The sequence below is a fragment of the Mycteria americana genome, chromosome 8 (genome assembly GCF_035582795.1).
Source record: "Mycteria americana isolate JAX WOST 10 ecotype Jacksonville Zoo and Gardens chromosome 8, USCA_MyAme_1.0, whole genome shotgun sequence".
Taxonomy (NCBI): domain Eukaryota; kingdom Metazoa; phylum Chordata; class Aves; order Ciconiiformes; family Ciconiidae; genus Mycteria; species Mycteria americana.
Genome location: NC_134372.1, coordinates 38775886 through 38795617, shown reverse-complemented (window position 1 = coordinate 38795617; position 19732 = coordinate 38775886). Strand labels below are relative to the sequence as shown.

The 19732-nt window shown below is 38.3% G+C and overlaps 1 protein-coding gene and 1 long non-coding RNA gene across 2 annotated transcripts in view; one reads left to right on the top strand and one right to left on the bottom strand.

The window, feature by feature from the left end:
• Positions 1 to 19732, top strand: part of LOC142413990 (uncharacterized) — a 176807-nt gene that overhangs the window by 9651 nt on the left and 147424 nt on the right. The window lies entirely within an intron of this gene.
• Positions 16669 to 19732, bottom strand: part of CHST8 (carbohydrate sulfotransferase 8) — a 141669-nt gene continuing 138605 nt past the window's right edge. The window contains exon 3 of the mRNA XM_075510772.1: positions 16669 to 17869. Coding sequence (XP_075366887.1) covers positions 16724 to 17869 — 1146 coding nt within the window. The 3' untranslated portion in view covers positions 16669 to 16723. The remainder of the gene's footprint in view (positions 17870 to 19732) is intronic.

Genomic DNA, 19732 nt, shown 5'->3' with positions numbered 1-19732 from the left:
ATAGAACATCACTACCTTTTGTGGTTTGTGTCTGTCAGAGAAAAATAGCTAAATGAGGTTTGACTTTTGCCCATGAAGGCATGGGCTTTTACATATAGTGTAAACTGGTGCAAAGTGAGTAAGATGGAACAGAGCAGGATTCAAGCCTTGTTCTTGAGAGCCAGCAGTGAGGTTAGCTACCTAATGTAGAAGGCAAAGCTAGAGAAGGATTAAAAAAGCATGGTGTACAAATGAAATACTTAAGCTGCTGCTGCCTCTTTTTTTCCCCAGAGTTTGTGCTTGCTTCATCCCTTGTTCATTTTGGAGTGAGTAGATGTGGAAGACTGCTGCTGAACACTGTCCCCAGGCTTCCTCTTTACTGGCATGTGTATGAGCTCCTTTTGGGTGTTCCTTAGGTGTACAGAATTCAGTCCCTACCGCATCAGGAGCCTCTTGAAGATGACAATTACTGATTTGTAGCTGTGATATCTTTTGTTAACTGGAAACCTTAATACATGTATACAGTAAACCCCACTGCCAGAAATGGCCAAAAAAAGTTTCTATATCACTACAAGAAGCAATAGACAAAGAGCAAACATGTTTTGGAGCAGGGGTTGCGAGTGCTTCTCCATGCCACAGGCATTGTCAGGGCTGTGCATGTGGCTCTATATGTGGGTTTATAGCCATGAAACATTATGAAGCAGAAATCAATTGTTTTTACCCCATGTAAGCCTCTGCTTGCTTATGTATTTGAAAGCAGCAACTGTTTCTTTTTGCTTTATTTGTAACCTTCACAATGTAATGCTTGTATAAATCTTAAAGGTGACATCTTCACAATGTAGGTCTTCACTCTACAGTCCTTGTCTTTCTTCCTGCTGCAGTATGTTAAAAAAGTGAGCATAATTGTTTGCAGCCCCCTCTTCTATGGGGGTGGTCTTTGTAAGTTCATCTGGTCTCTTAGGGGATGTTGCATCCTCTGGCTGCTGGTATATGGAAAGTACATTGGTACAAAACTATTTATAACTCTTTGAATTGATGCTAGATCTCTGTGGTTCTACACTGAAAGTCTCTTCAAACTCTCAGAGGAGATTTTTCAACAGCTTCTAGCTTATAAGCAACAGCTTCCCCCGTGATAACCCTGCAGCCACTCATTTTGTTCCTTCAAGCTTCTGTCTCTGTGTTGCCAACCTAGTCATTAGACCGAGTATTATTGAAGCTGATTGTGAATTCTGGTTTGGAGTTTTTGCTGTTGTAGTGAGTAATTAGAGAAGGCATTTCCCCCATCGATTTGTGCTATTCGTGGAAATGTTATCACTTACAGAAGATACAGAATAGCGTGTTTGTTGTTGGTTTTTGGGTTTGTGTTTTTTTTTTTTTTTTTTTTTTAAAAAGTGGTTGAGTAAAAGTCCATGGGAAAGGTGAAGATGACTAGATGACTTCCAGTCCATAGCAAGGCCAAGAGGGCAAGATTTTTAGGCGTTTAGGGATTTGGTGCTGGTGTTTTACAACATGTTGATATTCCTCAAGGATGTGGGTGTGGGTTTTTTGTTTTTCTTTCCTATCCTCCAATGTCATGAAGTTAAGCTCATGCTATTTCTATTCTAGATAGGATAATACTTAAACAGTGCATGAAAACATTCCTATATTATAAAATATTTTGAGACTGAAGTCTACGGGTGAATATGTGAGATCAGGGCAGCAGATAGTGGCAAGACTTTCATCATTAAGACAGAATATTTTTATCTTTTGAAATAATGTGGTCATAGAAGTGTAAATTTTAAAGCTGTCCAACAATATTAGTCCTTTGATTAAAAGACACAAAAGATTAAATTCTTCATTCAGTTAGGGTGTAGGCTTTCCTGAACATTCTGGGAGCTGGAGCAAAGGTAATAACTGAGGGTCAAGGGGAAAAAGACTGCCAGTGGGTCATTAATCTTAGCTTGCCTGTGGAATATAGCTGTGAAGAATTCTTTCTTTTTTCTTTTTTTTCCTCCCTAAACAAGAAAACTGTAAGTTTTGCTCAAGTCTGACTTTACAGTAATTGAGGAGAAATAAGGAATGTTGAAAATTGGGTCTTTCAGGGTTTTTTTGTTTGGTTGGTTTTTTTGTTTTTTTACACAAAAACTTGGGAGGGAGGAAGGCAGGCTTGCTGTGATTCAAACCAGTTGAATTTCAGAAGAGGGTAAAGACTTAGTGAAACTGCTAGTCTTTCTGCAGGTCTGAAAGCATGTGTACTGGAGGAAGGGTTGTGACAGGGACAGGTAATCGCTGATAACTTCCGTGTAGCTACTGCAGGTTACAAATATCTCTGAACATGAAGATCTGGATTTCAATGTAAGCAGCCCAAGAATATTCCAAAATTTGTCACTAATCCTGTGCTTTCTGTGCTAGTGCCTTGTTCTGCTCCAGTTTTGTTGCTTGTACCCCAGCTAGTTTCCTTGAAGTTGGAATGAGAGCAGCACAAGAAGTGTAGAGAATGCTTAGGGAAAGGTAGGAAAGATTTACTGTGTCTGTTTCTACTGAATGCTTTGTCAATCATTCTTCTTATTTATTAGGTGGGGTATTGAGTGCATAAAACACCCTAAGGGTCTAGCTACATTATTTTTGGAAAGTAAAAGACCTTACAAAATGAAAGTAGGTTGCATTAGTATAATTTCATACAAAGTACTTAATGATCTGAGATAAGAGAGAATGCAAAAGGACCAAGTGTTGCCCTAAATATCATCAGAACTGCAGCTCTGTGTAGAGAAGTACACGTTTTGAATTGGTAAGAAAGAGGTGTATTAATTACTGGCATGCCACACTATACATGAACACCATTAAAAAGTCAGCCTTTAAATCTTAAAATCACTTCCAATTCCTACTGTCCTCATTATTAACATCCATATTCTACATTAATGCTGCTGGCAAGAGGGTGAAAGCCATCCAGGGTGAAAAGAAATTAGTTTCATTTTTCAGTAATTATGGAGAAAACCCTGTTCACTGGCTTTAGTCACCCTCTCAAGTTATTCTAGTGCTGCTGGTTAAAAAGATCCTGATCTATGGTGTTTCGCTAATGATCAACAGTTTTAGAAATGACATTTTCCAGCAGCACAGCCTCTATTATTGGGACAATTTTTCCCTCTTGGGCAGCTGTGAGATCTTTCAAAACAACTGGGGAAAGCTTATGAAGGGTAAGGGATTTTTTTTTTTCCTCTTTCTTCTTAAACTTGATATCACTATTGCTTGAGATGCAAACTGTTTCCAGTTTTCAGAGGAAAAGGCCACCTCCTCCAAGACAGATATTTAAACTATCTATGGCTGAGGGGAAAAAAATAGTTGTTAACATCACGACTAGGTAAAGGAAGAGATGCTGGAGAGTTATGGCAAGAATTAAGTGGAAATGACAGGGCTAAGGTAGTAGCTGTCTTACAATGTGGTGAGTTCTATATGGATAAATAAAATATCTTAATTTGTCAGGTGCATTTTCCTGTTCTTACTTTGGATGGGCCTTTTGTTTCATAAGGTTGAATGACAGAGGAGTAAAAGATTGCAGTAGGAAGATGGTAATGCATTTTGAGAGATGCATCCTGGAGGATTGATTAGGTACCTCCTATTGAGAAATATGAAGGTTTGGCTTGTTCTTCTTTCTCACCATTCTAAAGTGGATTTATATGGTACTTGAAAACATAAGTGGTCAAACACAGAGCTGACTACTAGGTGGCTTTCTACTGGAGTGTACCATGTCGCTGTTGTGGTTAATTGCCAGTACTTTTAATCTGTCTCATATGAAGTGTTGATCGTTAAGTTATGAAAAGCTCTGATGGACTTCCTATGCATCCATTTATAGTGTCGTGCAAAGGATTAATGACAGTTCAAGTCTGAGCAATAGCTTGGGTACTAAATTTGTGTGACCATTTTCTTATTTACAATAAATTCATTGTTCAAGTGGCCTTGCACCATCTGTGGCCATTTGCAAAACTTCTCTGACATTTTCACTGACACTGTGTGTGAAATGCTGTGTGGTGTATAAGAACTGCTGTACTTGGGGGACCATGCTGGGGACAGTGACGCTTCTTTAGAGTGATATTCTGGCCACAGAGAAACAAGTAGTTTCTTGCTGGGATGGCTTTTGCCTTGGTGCCCCTAGATAGTTTTGAGAGTTTGGATCTCTGACAAACTTCATTGTGACAACTTTTATCTTTGAAGAACTAATTGAGCTGCTTACCTTTTTACTACATTGTCAATCCTATTTCAAATGATCCTTCCAGTAATAACTTGATCTTTGAAGCAGTTCAGCATTCTGTGATCAGGAGTTACTTAAGCTTCTTGTGCTTAGCATTGTACTTCTAAATGAAGGCAGCATCTTCTTTCATTCAATTCTTTCTGAAAGAACAGACTATTTAAAAAAAAAAAATTGCTTTTCTTGGATAATAGGTCTATTGAGTACCTGCAGCAGGAAGTGTCATAACTTAAATACTTTTGGTTAAGGAATTTAATTAGATCTTATTCTTTTTCTATCAAGATACCTTATCCTCCCCAAAACTAGACCATGGGAGTCTGCAGATATTAAAACTGCAGCAAGATGTTTTACATGAATAGTTTATACCTTTCTGTCACCAGATCACCTATGTAATAAAATGTCCCTGTTCCTTAAGGCTGCAGGCAGTAGGATGCAAGAGAAATATACTGGGACAAGCTATATAAGACTTCCCATAGAACATCAGAATTGTTCTTCTACTGAGTATGAAATCTTGCCTTTGGCACTGAGCTATATTGAATGCTTCAGAAGGGAATGAAAAGGAAAACCTTTTACTAAGCAGGAAGGTAACTTTGAATGTAGAGCTGGTATGTGTGGATTTCTACCTCTTCTCCATTTGGTGCTTTGATTTACTATCCCTTTGTCTTGACTGGCTGTGCTACAATGCTGTTAGTTTTTTCAGTTCTTTTGAGCAGAAAAAAACTAACACACAAAACTGGTATTGGTGAACTCTGCAGCTGATTAAATGCTATATACACTGTTGTTTCTGTTTTATGGTAAATATCAGAAGATCTCACACTGTTATGGTAAGGTAAAAGGTACAGTGTCCTTTTTATTCTAATGCTTGCTTAAAAGCTGTCTTTGATCAAAGTTAATGCTTGTTTTGAGGTGTGTTTGGTAAAAGCATGAAAAAAGTCATGCACTGAGCTATTATGCTTATTTAAGGTAACAGCAAGGCTTTCATTGCCTGCATCTGGGGATCCCTTTCTTAAAGAAATACATCTCTCTGGCATTGACTACCCATACCTCTGGATGGACTGTACAACTGTCTTTAATCCAGTTAAAGACTTTGGGTAGACAAGACTGACCTCATCTATGTTGTGAGTTTGAGGCTTTGATTATCCATTTAGCCTTTCAGTAGATCTTCCTTCTTGCCCATCCTTTCGTTTGTGGGCTAGTCTTCTGGATTTGTGGAGAGAAACAAGTATTGGGAAGAGGGATTTTATGCATCCTGAGGAAGCTCAGCTTAAGCAATACTTGGAAGATGGCAAATATATGCTTATTTATAGATATGCAAATATCTATGCTTAGCAACTACAGATAAGCTGTAAGGGGGAGAAAGTGAATGAAATAGGGAATGGAGGAAGATGATTTGGGTGATCTAGTAGACCAGTAGTCCAGTCAGTTCTAAAATGGCATTACCGTGAAGGAGAGCGTCTGAAAGCCTGAATTAGGTCTTGCAGTCTGGCACATTGAGGGGAGGGGGAAAGACTAAGGGAGAGATTCTTATAGGAACTATAAGGGTAACACAGAGGAGAAACTGTGAAAGCCAGGATCAGAAGGTGACAAATGGATGAAGCCCCACGGAGAACATGTATGATCATAGTTTGGAAAAGAAAATTTGGCAGTAGTATAGCCAGAGGCAGGAGGGTGGCTTTTACCAAAGTAGGGACACTTGTGGAAGGACTACGAAGATGTAAGGGGCATAGAAGCCATAAAAGAAGCAAGAATGCCCCTGCTACAGCTTCTGTAGGTAAGAGGAATGCATATAAAGCAGTTCCACTGCAGGATCAGTCCTGGCCCAGCTGCCCAAGTGTGTAGGTAGTGTGTTCTCCCTTGGGCAGATCCTGTAGTGCTTCTCCCAAGCCAGTTCTTCCTCCATCCAGGGGTTCTGTGTAGTCCTTCCTTTCCTTTTGCCCTGTAGCTTGACACAGGTTCTATGCCCTCCCTGACTTTCACTGTGCTGATTTTTATGCCCGAATCTTGAGGGACCTATAGAATCAGAGGCACCTATAGCCACTGTAGCCTACCTTTGCTTGCAGTCAACCTTGTGAAGTAGCCTGTGTGGTGTTTTGTGAGGGCATGTGATCTTGCTGGATCGGGGGAATGATGTAGAAAAATTTTTAAATGTCAATGAGGAGCAAAATTCTTTAGGCTTTTAATCTTATTGAGTTCTTGCTTGATTTAGTCAAAACCTTCCCAGATGCTAGTTACCAGTGAGACTTAACTCTGAAAATGTGAAGACTTGAGGGTCTGTCTGATTCACAGGGGGGATCAGTATCAGCCTAATGGGACCTTGGTTGAAACTTTAATTACAAGAAGACAGTAAAAAACACTGTTTAAGAAAAAAAAAATTCCCCTTATCAAATTTTGTTGCTAGTCTAGTCAGGCTAAAAATTCTGCTTAATCTTAATGATTAGTAAGAGTTCTTCATTTCTGTGAGATTTATAGTGGTGTTAAATAAATTACAAATTATTCGGAGGCAGTATATTAAAGGAGATCTAATCAAGATACCCAGAATATTATGACATATTTAAATCCCATAATATTTAAAAAAAAAACATTTTTGAGGGACTAAAGATACTTTATATACAATTAGAGGCAGTATGATTAATAACCTTGGGCTCAGATTCGACGGCTTCCTTTGGGATTTGAGTTTTTTCTATATCTCTGGAACCAAATATATGCCTTAATTACCAATCAAACAGTCAATGAAGGCAGAACTGAAGTGCGGATGTATATACTTGAATTTGCATTAGCATTTCTTCCACAGACTTGGATTAGTGAGGCTGAGTGTATCTGCAGATTTTAATCACTCTCAGGAAGAATGTGAATCCATGTTAAGAGGTTAGATTTTCGAAACTGGCAGATGTGTCTGTTGCGCATCATACGATATGTATGCCGCATGCTAAACCTGCAAAAGGTAGGCGTTAGTCCAAATGTAGATGCGTTTAAAAAGTGCCGAGAAGATTCAGACCGCTTAAAGCCAGACCACTAGCTGGGGAGGGCAGTGTAGTTTCTCCCCAGTGCTATTTATTTATGGATATTTCAGGAGGGGTAGGAGATTTTGATATGTGAGAAACAAACACATCTGGTTTGAAACCATTCTGGTTGCAGATACTCTGCAAGGCTACACAAAATCTGATTCGAAGACAAGAAAAGTAGAGTAAGATACTTTTGAGACTTGAACACCTACAGGTTGCTACAGAGTCAGTGTGACTTGTGAGTGGGCAATGCTCCTTAAACAGCAAGTCATGGCAGTACTTCCTTTTTACTGCAGAAACAGAACAGAAGAGTTAATGCCTTCAAAGCCAATTGGATTGGGAGCTCAGGATTTTGGAAGGTGTTACTGTAGGGTGCTTTGCTTGTCAGATATATCTGTAAGGAAACTGGTTCCTGAGTTGAAGCTAGGGAATGGGAAAATGTGTTTGAAACCAGTCTCTATTGTAATTCTGGGTATTACTTATTTCTCATAGTTTAGAACAATGAATAGTGGGGGAGAATTGGGTCCTTGTGAAAGAGGAAAAAATGGATAAATGGCATATACTATTTGGGACCTCACTGGGCAATGCAACCATGCAGAAGGCAACTGAAAATGCATCTTCTGTGGGAGGAGGCAAGGATTCAACTAAACTCATTTGTCACTGAATTAAATTTTGAGTCAATACAAAGCTCTTTAACTTAACCAGAATGTCCAGATACCAGTGAAAACTAATTGATTTGGAAATCCATTTCATCAGAGTGTTACCACTTTTAAGTATGTACCAGCTCTGACATGAGTCAAGTTTTGTCTTCAGTGTTGTCTTGCTAATCAAAGATGAGAGTGTGATCTTTAGTATTGACTCAGCCTTGACTGCACAGGACAGCCCAGCAATCTGCCGCCTGTTTATCTTGACTGTTAACAAGTGGACTCAACTTTCTGTCATTCTGGCACTGATCAAATTACTTTGTTTCTTATGTTCTTCACCATTGCCTTGCTCAGATACAGCTTTAGCAAGCTGCTTTTGTGCTCAACTCATGGTTACCCCAGAACAACTGGGTAGTGGTGTTCCAGTTGGGATTGGGCAAAATGTTTCAGTGGGTGTCATGATGCTATTTTGGAATCAGTGGTGCAGAAATTAAATGAAAATATGTAGTGGTTGTGTTTTAACACAATTTACTGGAATTTCATTGCTCTCATATTTACTTGCCTTGCTTTCTCCTTTCTGTAATCATATATATATATATATATAGTTTCAGAATGTATATATCATCCACTTATTTTCTGACTTTTTCTAAAATTGATTTTACATCTGTGCATGTTCATTTTTGAATGTTTATAAGCTGTATATTTTGGCCAAATATGGCAAGCTTAGCTTTTTATTCTGGTTAATTTTGAAACTCCCTATGAAAGACCTCCAAGGTAAAATGTTTTTGATAATTACCAGCTGCTGTGTGCTTTGTAGACTGTAATATAAACCTGACGTTCAATTTTGGTGGGATGATCTAATGAAGTTCTCAGTTTTATTTTAGATAATGAAAACACCCTCCTTTTTTGCACAGATAAATTGTCAGACTCATAACCCATCTCATATGTCTGCCACATTTTCCACACTGCTTGAAATGGTTACTGTATGCCTGATTTATAAAGACAATATCACCTTGATGAGTACACAGTGTGTCACTTGAGCAGGATTCATGTCTGTATGGATTTCAGTGGAGAAATATAATGTGAGACGATATAAATATTGTAGCCTCTTGCACTGTCACATTGTCTGTTTTATTGGCCAGATTACCTGTGCTGTAGTGACTATGGCTTTTTTTTTGGTAGTATTAAAAAAAAAAAATCTGATAGGAAAGGAGGTGTCTTGGTGGGGAAAAGAAAAATCAGGCTAAACCCCTTTCCATTATATATTGCTATAGGTGAATTAAAAATGAATTTGAGATCAGTAAGTGAAATGCAATGAAAAACATTAAAGATTATATCATTCTTGAATTTTCTTCCCCACCAGAGATGGGGAAAGATAAGCAGAGCAATTCTAGGGAATCAGACCCAAAACAGTCAGATAACAGATAAATAGTAGGCCAAATCTCCCAGTTACCTGCCCTAAGCATTAGCATACCTGACTACTACTAGGTGTAGGAGTGTTGTTGTGAATGAATACTGTAGAAACAGGTCAGCTATTTGACACTTTATAGAAATAGACAGCTAAAACTGTGCCCTGTGGTCTTCAGTATATGTATTTATATGTAGGCTGGCATCACCTTCGCGTGGCTTCTCTGTGGCTACATCATGGTACCCAGAAAGGGTTATACTGACTGGATGCAGTAAAAAAAATAACTTTTTCTTGTGATCATAATGTACATTAGTCTGTATCTATGAATTTGAAGGTGAACTGTAGCCTGGAGCTTTCATTTCTTAGGAAAGAAGCCACCTCCACTAGTGTTTAATGGATTGGGACAAGCTCTTAGTGCAGTCGCCTTAGGTCATTGCTTCCCATGCTGCTGTTCCCTCTGCTTGAACATAATCTTAACACCTTTTGCAGCTGGTGACATTACTTATGTTTGGATATGTTGAGAGGAAATTTCCTGTACCAAGTGAAAATAAACCTGGACAGGAATCCCAGATTGGGAAAGTAACTGGAAAAGTTGGATTGTGAAAGACTCTTTCATTTTTCATAACTTGACAGCATAATTTTAAGCTCCAGGAAAAAATGATGACACTGCTAGAAAAGATCACTGATAGAGAGTCCTGTAAAACTGAATGTGAAACATAGGGCCAGCACCACTGTAAATAGCTGAATTTAAACAGAAGAATTCAGGTCTCATACAAGATAGGTACATAATGGAAAACTTGACCTCCACTGCAATTCTGTTAAATGTGTGCCTTCTGTTAAAAAAAGAAGTTGGCGGCAAAAATGGCAATGGATGGCAGAATTTTGAAAGAGCTTATTCATGCAACTGGGTAAAAATCACTGTGGCACAAACTGCCTGGAAAATGACACTTAAAAGATTTGCCCATGTAGAAGGTGTTATGTATGTATGCTCCTTGCTACCTGCAAGTTAATTGTCCACTGAGTTGTGTGTATACATAGAACTTCACAAAGTGTTATTTTTAAACTAAATATTTGGAGTTCTTAATTAAACCAGATCAGAAAATATTTTTATGAGGCTGAATGTTTCTATTAGGCTAGTCATAAAGCAAACATTATTCTTATTCTCTAGCATGAGTCACAACTAACTGTATCAATTGCTTCATAATACATTAACCAAATAGCTTGGTGGCAGTGAGAAAGGCTTAATCATGTCTGTTTTCCCATTCCGTGTCAGTATGTTCTATACTGTCTTGCCCTTACTGCTCAAGTGATGCATTATGCATTATGCTTTCACATACTTCAGGATTAAATTGAAGTGTGAAACAGGTGAGTGTCTGCCATTCTTAAAACTTGAATCCACTGTGAGTCTAACTGCATGTTTAATTCTGGACACCTATATTTGAATGGATGGTTCTGAGCAATTTTGGCAAAAGTAACTTACCAGTGGTAAGTATCAGCTGTCACTGGTATAGCTAATGTAAAATCTCACTCTCTTGTACTTGACTCCAGTGCATTCTTGCAGCAGTATCATGCTGGAAGCCATTAGAGATGTTTGTTTACAGGCTCGTCTGCTAGGTTCCATTGACAAAAGCTAAGAAAATTGCTGGCCCTTCTTAACCAGTAGCTGTTGTCTTGGGATGAAAATTAGTTACATGCATCTTGCCATATGAAGCTTGGGACACTTCCCAAGTCATTGTTCAAGAGTGCGCAGGTGCATGCTGAGGCTTTGAAGTCACCACAAATAACAATGCCAACCTGAAAATAATCCCTTGAAGCAGTATCAGCTCAAACAGGCTGTGCTCTGCCTTGTCTCATGTTGTGCTCTGAAAACAAACTACTGCTGCATGCAGGTGTTGTTGTTCTGGTATCACTGAAATTAAAATGAACAGATCAGGCTGAGATTTGTACAGTTATGTTTCTCATCCAGATGGTTGGCTGGACCATGCCCAGCTACCTGTGTGATTTCTTGTTGGGGGTAGAAAAAGAATGTCAACTCGGTGATTTAAGGCAACTTATGTCAATAATAAAGCAATAATAATTAAGCAAAACAACAACAACAAAAAAAACCCTTTTCCAGTTTTTATCTGGTAATTCCAGATAATGTGGTACCATTTGAGTTGGCCTAATTAATTCATATTATTGTGCAAAGAAACCAAGAACAAATATTTAAAAGACAGTGCATTATGTTTTATATTCCTTGTATTGGTTTTACAGTTAATCTTCGTGGGATTGTCTCCCCCCATGCATTTGTGAGTTCTTATATTAAAATCTTGCTGTTAATAGATACCTTGGTATGTATAATGCTATTTGCACAGATTTTTTTCTAGGTACTTTATATGGTTGTATATAAGTAGATAATTATACATGGATTTGTGATAGGTGTGCTCTTGCTTCTACTGTCAGCAATGGTGTTACCCAAATGGGAGAGGTAGCGCAAAGAAACTAAGGATTAAATTCATGTACTGTGGTGTACATGCGGTTCATGTATGTGGATCTCTTTCTTACTCTGTGGATCTCTCAAAAAAAGATACTGTTTGATCATCCAAAGAGTGGACTTTTTGCTCCAGAAGTTGCTCAAATGAGGCTGGGGTGTGTGTGGGGGTGTGTGTGTGTGTGTGTGTGTGTGTAAATGGAGCCACCAGAACTCAGTACCTACATTTAAAAAACTTTAAAAACTCTTTACTTCAATCATTATGAAGATAAGCTGTAAACCAATAAACCAGATTGTGGCAAAAAAGGTGATCTCCTATTCTCAATCCATCTTCACTTTTGATATTGTGCAGTCTGATGTGCTCAAATATTGGTGATTATTATGGAAGAAGTGTTGGAACCCCATCATGCAAATTCTGAAAAGTTATGGACGTAAGGAGTTAAGAAAATGCACTTTAATCTCTTGATTCTTTTTTATTTTTAGAGGCATAAACCCCCATAAACTGACAGTACTGGTATGAGGTCGACCATAGTAAATATCTGTTGTATTATAAAAGTCCCCCACACTACAAAAATCTGCAAATTGCCATCACTCAATTTGTGCACATTACAAGGATAACTTTTTTAAGCACACGAATGTCTCAAAGGAGATGACTTTGTTCATATCCTCATGAACTTTATGTACAGAGCATCCCAATGTCAAGTTCTTAAATTATCCCTTAATTAAAAAGTGATCGCTGTTTTCAGTTTCAGACTTTGCAAAGCCAGATAATAAACTGCATATTGCACTGTTGCACTGTTGGGTATGTTTCACTTGGCTGTGTTCTGGGCATGGTGACTGGTTAGTGTCATTCTCGTGTTGAAGTACCTATGGAGTGACAGAACTGCAGCTGGCAGCTTGCAGTGCCAGGACAGCAAAAGCTGGCTAACAAATTGGGCTTCGTTTAGATGATAGTCTTGCCTCTTAAAAATGCTCTGTTACTGATTTATTCAGGTAACACCTACTTAGTTTACACAACTTATTTTTGTATCTGAGTTAATCCCCTTTCCTTTTTCTGCTATAGGCTTTAGACTGCTTTGAGGCATAAGGTCTAAGATTCTGATCTGTTGGTGTTTCAGTGCTTTCATACCTCAGCTTCTGTGACTGCTTTAGCTGGGTCCTTACTCCTGAATTGTTACTGTGAACATTTTATTCTTAATGTGCTGGTCGCTGAAATCCTAAAATGGGAATTACAGATTTTTAGAAGTTTTCAATATATCAGGAGTAATGGAGAGCTGCCCCAGCTAGAATCAAGTGAAGTATCTCCAGTACTGGAAGCAACCTAAGAATGAATTTATGAAGCTGGGAGGCAGGTTTGTTTAACCTGTGTGGGGAGGGAAGATGCTGGGGCAGTTTGCTGTCAGCACGTGAGCTATTTGTAGTTATTAATTCTAGGGTGGACAAAGTCCTTAGACAATGGAAGTTGTAAGTAGAGAGGTAGGGCAGAAAAGGATTGGGAGTAAAAACATTGAAAAATTTTAAGGTGAGAGCTAGGAGTACAGTTCTATAAGCAGCCCAATAGTAACAATTCACCTCTCATCTAAGATACATCAAGAAGAATTAAAAGAACAATTGGATTGACAAAATGATTTTTATAGCAATGCAAGATGTCTACCTCGGCTGACCTCTGAGCTAGGCTGTTTGTCTGAAAATAGGATCTTTTTGTACAAAATATTGAATTTGCACTTTCCATATGAAATTGAATATAAATTTCCATATCAAGAGAAGGATAAAATATGGGGAAAAAGTTCAGAATGAAGAACTCTGAAAAAAGTTCAATTGCATTATCAAAAATGAAAATGTCAAGATTTTATATGTGGGAAAGAAAGGCAAGATAATCCAAAGGGAAATGAGCAGTCTGAAAACTTAACACCATCTAGTTAAAATTGTTGCTTTTTATTTAAACCTTTTGATTGATATGAAAATATTAGTTTACTTGTCTGTTGCCTTAGCTTTTTTGTTCAAGATAATACATCTCTTCTGGCTTTAAAATATATACCTTTACAGATCTGATTTTTTTTTTTTTTCTTTGAAACCATTTCTTGCCTTGTTTCTACTAGTCAGTAGGGAGTAAGTGATGAAAGTAATAAAGCCAAATTAATGCAACTAGCCAGTATTCAGTACATTCAAGTATTTAGAAGGATGCTTGTCTTCCTTGAGATACTGTAAAACAGATGCTACTGTGCCATATACAGTTTGTCATAAACACGCAAATCATTTATTTAGCAGTCTTTGTTTAAAGAATGCTTGTTACCCCAGACAAAATAAAACCCTGCCGAAGTCTTCATCTTCATCATTAAAAATGTTATTCCCCTGTCATTAGCTTTTATTGGAGTAGTAAAGGGTTTTAATCAAAACAGGTTGGGGGGGCGTAGTGGTAGGAAAAACACCAATTTGATACAATTAGAAGTGCAATTTTGCTGGTATTTTTTTCCACTCATACAGTGAACACTTTAGCAATGTGTGACTGTACCAACATAGTCTTTAAGATGTAAACATGACCTTGTGGCTCTATCAATTTATGTGTGTATGTAGATTAAGCCGAAAAGGAACTGTGGTGAGGGAGGAGGAGGAAGGAGAAAGTCAGGTCTTCAATGTGAATCTGGCCGTAGGGTTAAGTTCTTTAATCTCTTTCCCTTAGAGCTCTCTAAAACTGGCAGAGGTCTGAATACAAATGATACCCAGCCTTACTCTGGTCGCATCAGAGCTAACCTATGGGTCTGCATGTTCTCTTCTGCTGTGATGGTGCTGCAATAAGGTGAACTGAGATTCTGCTCTCAATGGAAGTTCACCGGGTGACCTGAATGAGTTCAGCACCAGCCTGCAGGAGCAGTGATAACACACTGTGCCCTGGTACACTGACCTGCTTGCAAGATCAGGCCCTGAAAAAGAAGCCATGAGGGCTCCAATATTTAGTATATCCTTTCCTTGTGTTGGTGACTATTTGTGACTTCTGTAACTACAGGAAAATTAATTGCATCAATTAGAGTACTGTCACGTCTTAGAGCACTTAATATCATTAAATGCTAAGGATGGCATAACTCAAATTCCTAGTAGTGGTCTTGACTATGCCTCCCCCCCACCCCACCCCCCCAATAAATCCCACCACTATCAGAATCGATGTTCTCCTCTGTCTGCACTAGGAAGTGATTATTGTGCCTTGTTTTCCCCTGGATATTCCTGAGTGTGACCTGTTGAGTGAGGTTATCTGCCATGCTTACCTGTTGGCAGAGCAGCCCAGGTGAATAGCCCCCCGCCTGTTACTGCTGATCTGAGCTGGCCTAGCAGAAAAATTATTTTGAATAAAAAGGCTGTTCCCTAGTCATGTGAGCAGATCAACAAGCATCTGAGGGGGTGGGAAGGTGGGGTAGATGGTTAGCTGCAGTAGCAAGGCAGTGATGAGCAGCTTGGGCAGACCGGGAATGGTAACCAGTTTCATGGAACAAGGTAAGTTCTACATTACCTTTCTAATGCAAACAGTTTTTCTCTGAACAAAAAATGCAAGTCTGATGTCGGATGTGTGAAGTATTTGTCAGTAAAGCTTTCAATATAAGGTATTTTAAAACATTTTTTTCTGTATTAAAATTAAAAACCCCCCAAAGATACTGGATGTTTCTGGGGAAACTGTGATGCCAACACTTGTGATGCATGAAACTATCTGTAGGAGTAAACTTTTTTGGATCTGAACTGGTAAATATGAAACCGCTTGAAACAAGTGTTGTTTCTTAGGTGTTTGTACAGTGCCAGTTGTGGTGGAATTCTTGGCTGTAAAATACAAACTCTAGAAATTACTGGGGAGTTTAAGTCTGACATTGCGGCAGAGTTTGAGACTTGTTCTGATATGGCCAATTTAAATATCATCATTTCGAGTGGTTAAATGACATGTAAACAAGGATACTGTATACAGAATTAATGTGAAGATTTACAAAACCAGTGGAAGGTCCAGTATTTGTTTCTCACAAGAGACTTCTGCTAGAGATGAAAGAAAGCCTTCTGTTAAGTATAGAAAATGAACAACTGAACTAAAACACCTGGAATATTTTTTGTGTGTAAGTCAGGTCCAATTGTTACTGGAATAAACGAGTGCAAATTTTTTGCAGCAATGAAAAGAACTACCCTGTTGGGCAGGAAGTTGCGTTTATTCTTGCTTGTTATTATGAAGGAAAGATTTGATATTCCTGGTAACTGAAGATTAAACCAGAGATTTATGTTAATGCAAAGGATTAAAAGAATATTAATACCATTTATAAAGATGAAAATGTTCACCTGCATTTTATCTGTTTGCAGATGGATGTGCCATAAGGGAAATATTGAAGGGGGAGAACATGACCTCACTCTGAATTCCAACATCCGGTTTAATACTGCACTCACATTGTCATTAAGTATTAGTTGTTTTCACTAGTGTGTTTTTGAACAGTGTAAGTGTGATGGACTTTTTCCTCCCTCACTAACTTACGAATATCAGGAAATAACAATCTACAACTTCAATTACATAGTGCCTGTTTAGCATATGGCTTTGTGTTGCAGATTTCTACAAGCTGTAAATATTACTCAGGGTATTTTTTTTTTCTTGCTACTCTGTCACTTTCAGAGCTTGAAATGCTGGCTCCATTGTAGAATTGTCAGCTGTGTTTCCCCAGTTTCAAACCATCCTCCCAGTGCAAACACAGGCCATGCCAGCATGGAAAATTATGTGCTTTATTTGGGAGCCCTGACATATAATATCATACATATATGTACATACATTTCGTATGGAGAAATTATAGAAAAAATATGATTTGAAAAAGGAGGCAATTAAGGTGAAGGTGTAAACATCACTAGCTGTTTATGTTCTGTTTTGGGTTTTTTCCTGTTCTTCAAACAATTGTTTACTAACAGACAAGTATATATAAACAGAAGCCACCTGGATTTGTTATTCAATTCAACTGATATGACTGTGGAAATGTCCTAGCTCTCAAATCAATATAAATCTTCAAAAGGTTTTGAGTAGTTAAACATCAAATAATCCATATAGTAAAAGTCATAGCTTTGTTGTCGTTGAGAAGGAGAAAGCTCTGCAAAATACTGTTGTGTAATTTTAGTGGTAGTTCTTTCTTCATTGGAGTGCCTATCTTTAAACTTGGGGAAAGTTAAATTTTGTGGAGCACCAATTAAGTGCAAGAAAAAGTTTGCATCTTCTTCCATACTTTCAAATTTCCCAACAAAGTCGTAGTCTATTAAACATGGGCTGCAAAGCCTATTGACGTGATCCCAGTGAATATCCATACCCACTGGCCTATGTACATCCAGGAGATATTGAATGAACTCTTTAAATTTGACTCCAGAGCCTGTCCTTAATGCTTCTTTGGTGGCATTGACACGGTATCTGGAAATGATGGCTTTTCCAAAAACTGGGTGGTAGTAATTGTTTGGATGTTCAAACTTGTCCCGAAATGCAGATACCAGCTTTTCAAAAGGTTCACGAATAAAAAGCATCTTCGTGTAAGTGTTGAGCCTATGATAAATTCCTTTGTGATCAAACCCATCCAGCCTCTTTAAATAGTTTCCATAGTGCACTGTGTTGTGCTGTATATCTTTTGTGGAAGAAGCCAGCCCATTAAGAACCATGAGCACACGTTTCCAGTTAGAGCAGCCGGCTTTTGGTACTTCACAGTATAAAACTCTATATTTATCTTCTACAAATATTCTAGAAACATGATAAGGAGTGATTATTCTTCTATTATTACTCTTGTATTTAGAACAAGTTTCCCTCATTATCCGCTTTCTTTCTCTTTGGATCTGATAGAGACTTTTCCACTTGTTGTTTCTGTCCTCAGATTTAAGCGTGGGCAGGTTGAGAATGGAGCTGTTCATGGAAATCAGAATTGGGCTCTTCTTAATTATAAATCTTTTCCTCCGTTTATGGAGCCTGATGGAATTAATTTCTTCACCTTTCTTTTGATCTTTTATTGCAAACATTATGCTGCTTGGCCTTCTGTCTGTGCTCTGAAGCTTAGTGGGCACACTTTCAGGTAGGTGTAATGAATTGCTCTGCTTTACCATTGCTACTCCGTCTGCAGTATTTTTTCTTAATCTTCTATCCTGGTTGTTGCTGGAAACACAGTCCTGATGGAGGGGGGGGAAAGATGAAAGATTTTAGTAAATGAGAGTGTGTTTGTCACTATTAACAGCTTGTACAACTTAATGTGGATCTATTCATACACTCTAAGTTCAGCAGAATTGTACAACAAAATGCATTGCTGCAAGTTGTCAGTGCTGTGCATACATTGTGGTAATGACTTTTCTCTTGTCATCTTGTTCTGTGCTTACATGAAATTCAAAGGCTGAGAGGAGCCTGAACTGGGAAATTCCAGTTCAGATTTGGATTTAACTGTATTTTAGGTGGTGCCTGTATCCAGACTCTGATAAATACTTTTGTCTTAAATATGTTGTCTTTGAAATTTCCACAAAAGGTATCTGAGTATTTTGAGGACTTAATTATTCCAGACTGCCTGTTGTCTCACAAATCTGTTTGTTTCCCCCCTACCCCTTTCAGTAGCTTATCTTGGCAGTGAGGGCAATTGTGCACAGAGTGAAGCCTGACAGGAAAGGGAGGTTTATGGTGTTTGTAAAGCAGAGTGAAGATGTAGAGGGAGCAAGAGTGGGAAGAGGGAAGTAGAAAGGACTGCAGTGAGAACATGGAGGCTTTGCAGAGAAGTGGGTTTGGCAAGAGCAGCATGAATAGGGACCCCAAAGGGAGGCTTGAGTGAGGTGAGCCTGGGACCAAAGCAACTGAAACTTGATGAGAAGCAGTAAGGGGTGGGAATGAGGCTGTGGCTGGGGTTAGGCAAGTGAAAACAGAGTAAGCAAAGTGGGTCTATGGATAAGGGGTTCTGGGACCTGCTGTTTTTCATTAGGTGGATCTCACTGGTTAATACTTCTTTTGGCATACAGCCCAGATGTGCTCCATTACTTCCTGCTTCTCAAAGCAGCTGAATTAAATCCCTATCCACATGTCTATGCCTCTAAGACTAAAATTAGGTTCTGGACACTGTTTAACTACATGTCATCCCTGTTTTGAGAACTCATCTGGAAGCCAAGTGGCATATGAACCACTAGGGAGTATTTCAACAGAGGAAGCAGATGTAATTGCAGAATGTTTATTGCTTACCTAAAATACCTAATGTTTATTTAGAGGTTTTATAAATTGTAAACTTCTGATTTTCAGTCTTTATTTGCTCCCTAAAGTATTTAAAACTGGCTTCAAAAATAAGATACTGGACGAATTTTAAGGTATACAGTATGGGGATTAGTAGGGTCATGCTCTTTCAAGGTGGCAGATTATATCTTAATTGTAATAGTGATTTTACAAGTCTTTCTGTTTGGCTGAAAAAAGAGATGCTATAGGTAACTTATCAAACTTGTGCTGTTACAGAGGTTATATCTTGCCACATCCTTCTTTAAGGGTGAGAGATGAAAAAAAAGACTCAGTATTCATTAGAAAAAGCATTGGTGACAAGAAGAAAAAAAAAATTGTATTTTGTAGGTGACTTGCTTAAACAGATAACTATTATACAAAACTCAAACAGAACAGATCAGTATTAAACACAATTTTTAGAGTACTATGCAAGTTGTTGCAGAACTTTGGCTTCTAAAGTGTTTTGCTAGCTATTCTGGTACTGGAAGTGGTATGTGATGTGCAGACTGGGAAACCAAATGATAATTGGTCACACAACACACTAGGTATTCAGTTGTTGGGAGTGATTGTTGTACTCTGCTCTTATCACCAGAGGTTGTTTCTAGTAGCCAAAGGTGTACTAAAGTTTTTGTCTGTGTAAAATATCAGATGTATTTTTAAACGTTACCCTTTACAGAGCAGCTGAAATTCCATCTTATTTACTCATGATGTGGCTGATATTTCAAGGTTATCAAATTCAGACTCCTAGATATTCACAGCTTTAACGATGACAATGATGATGAACCTTCAGT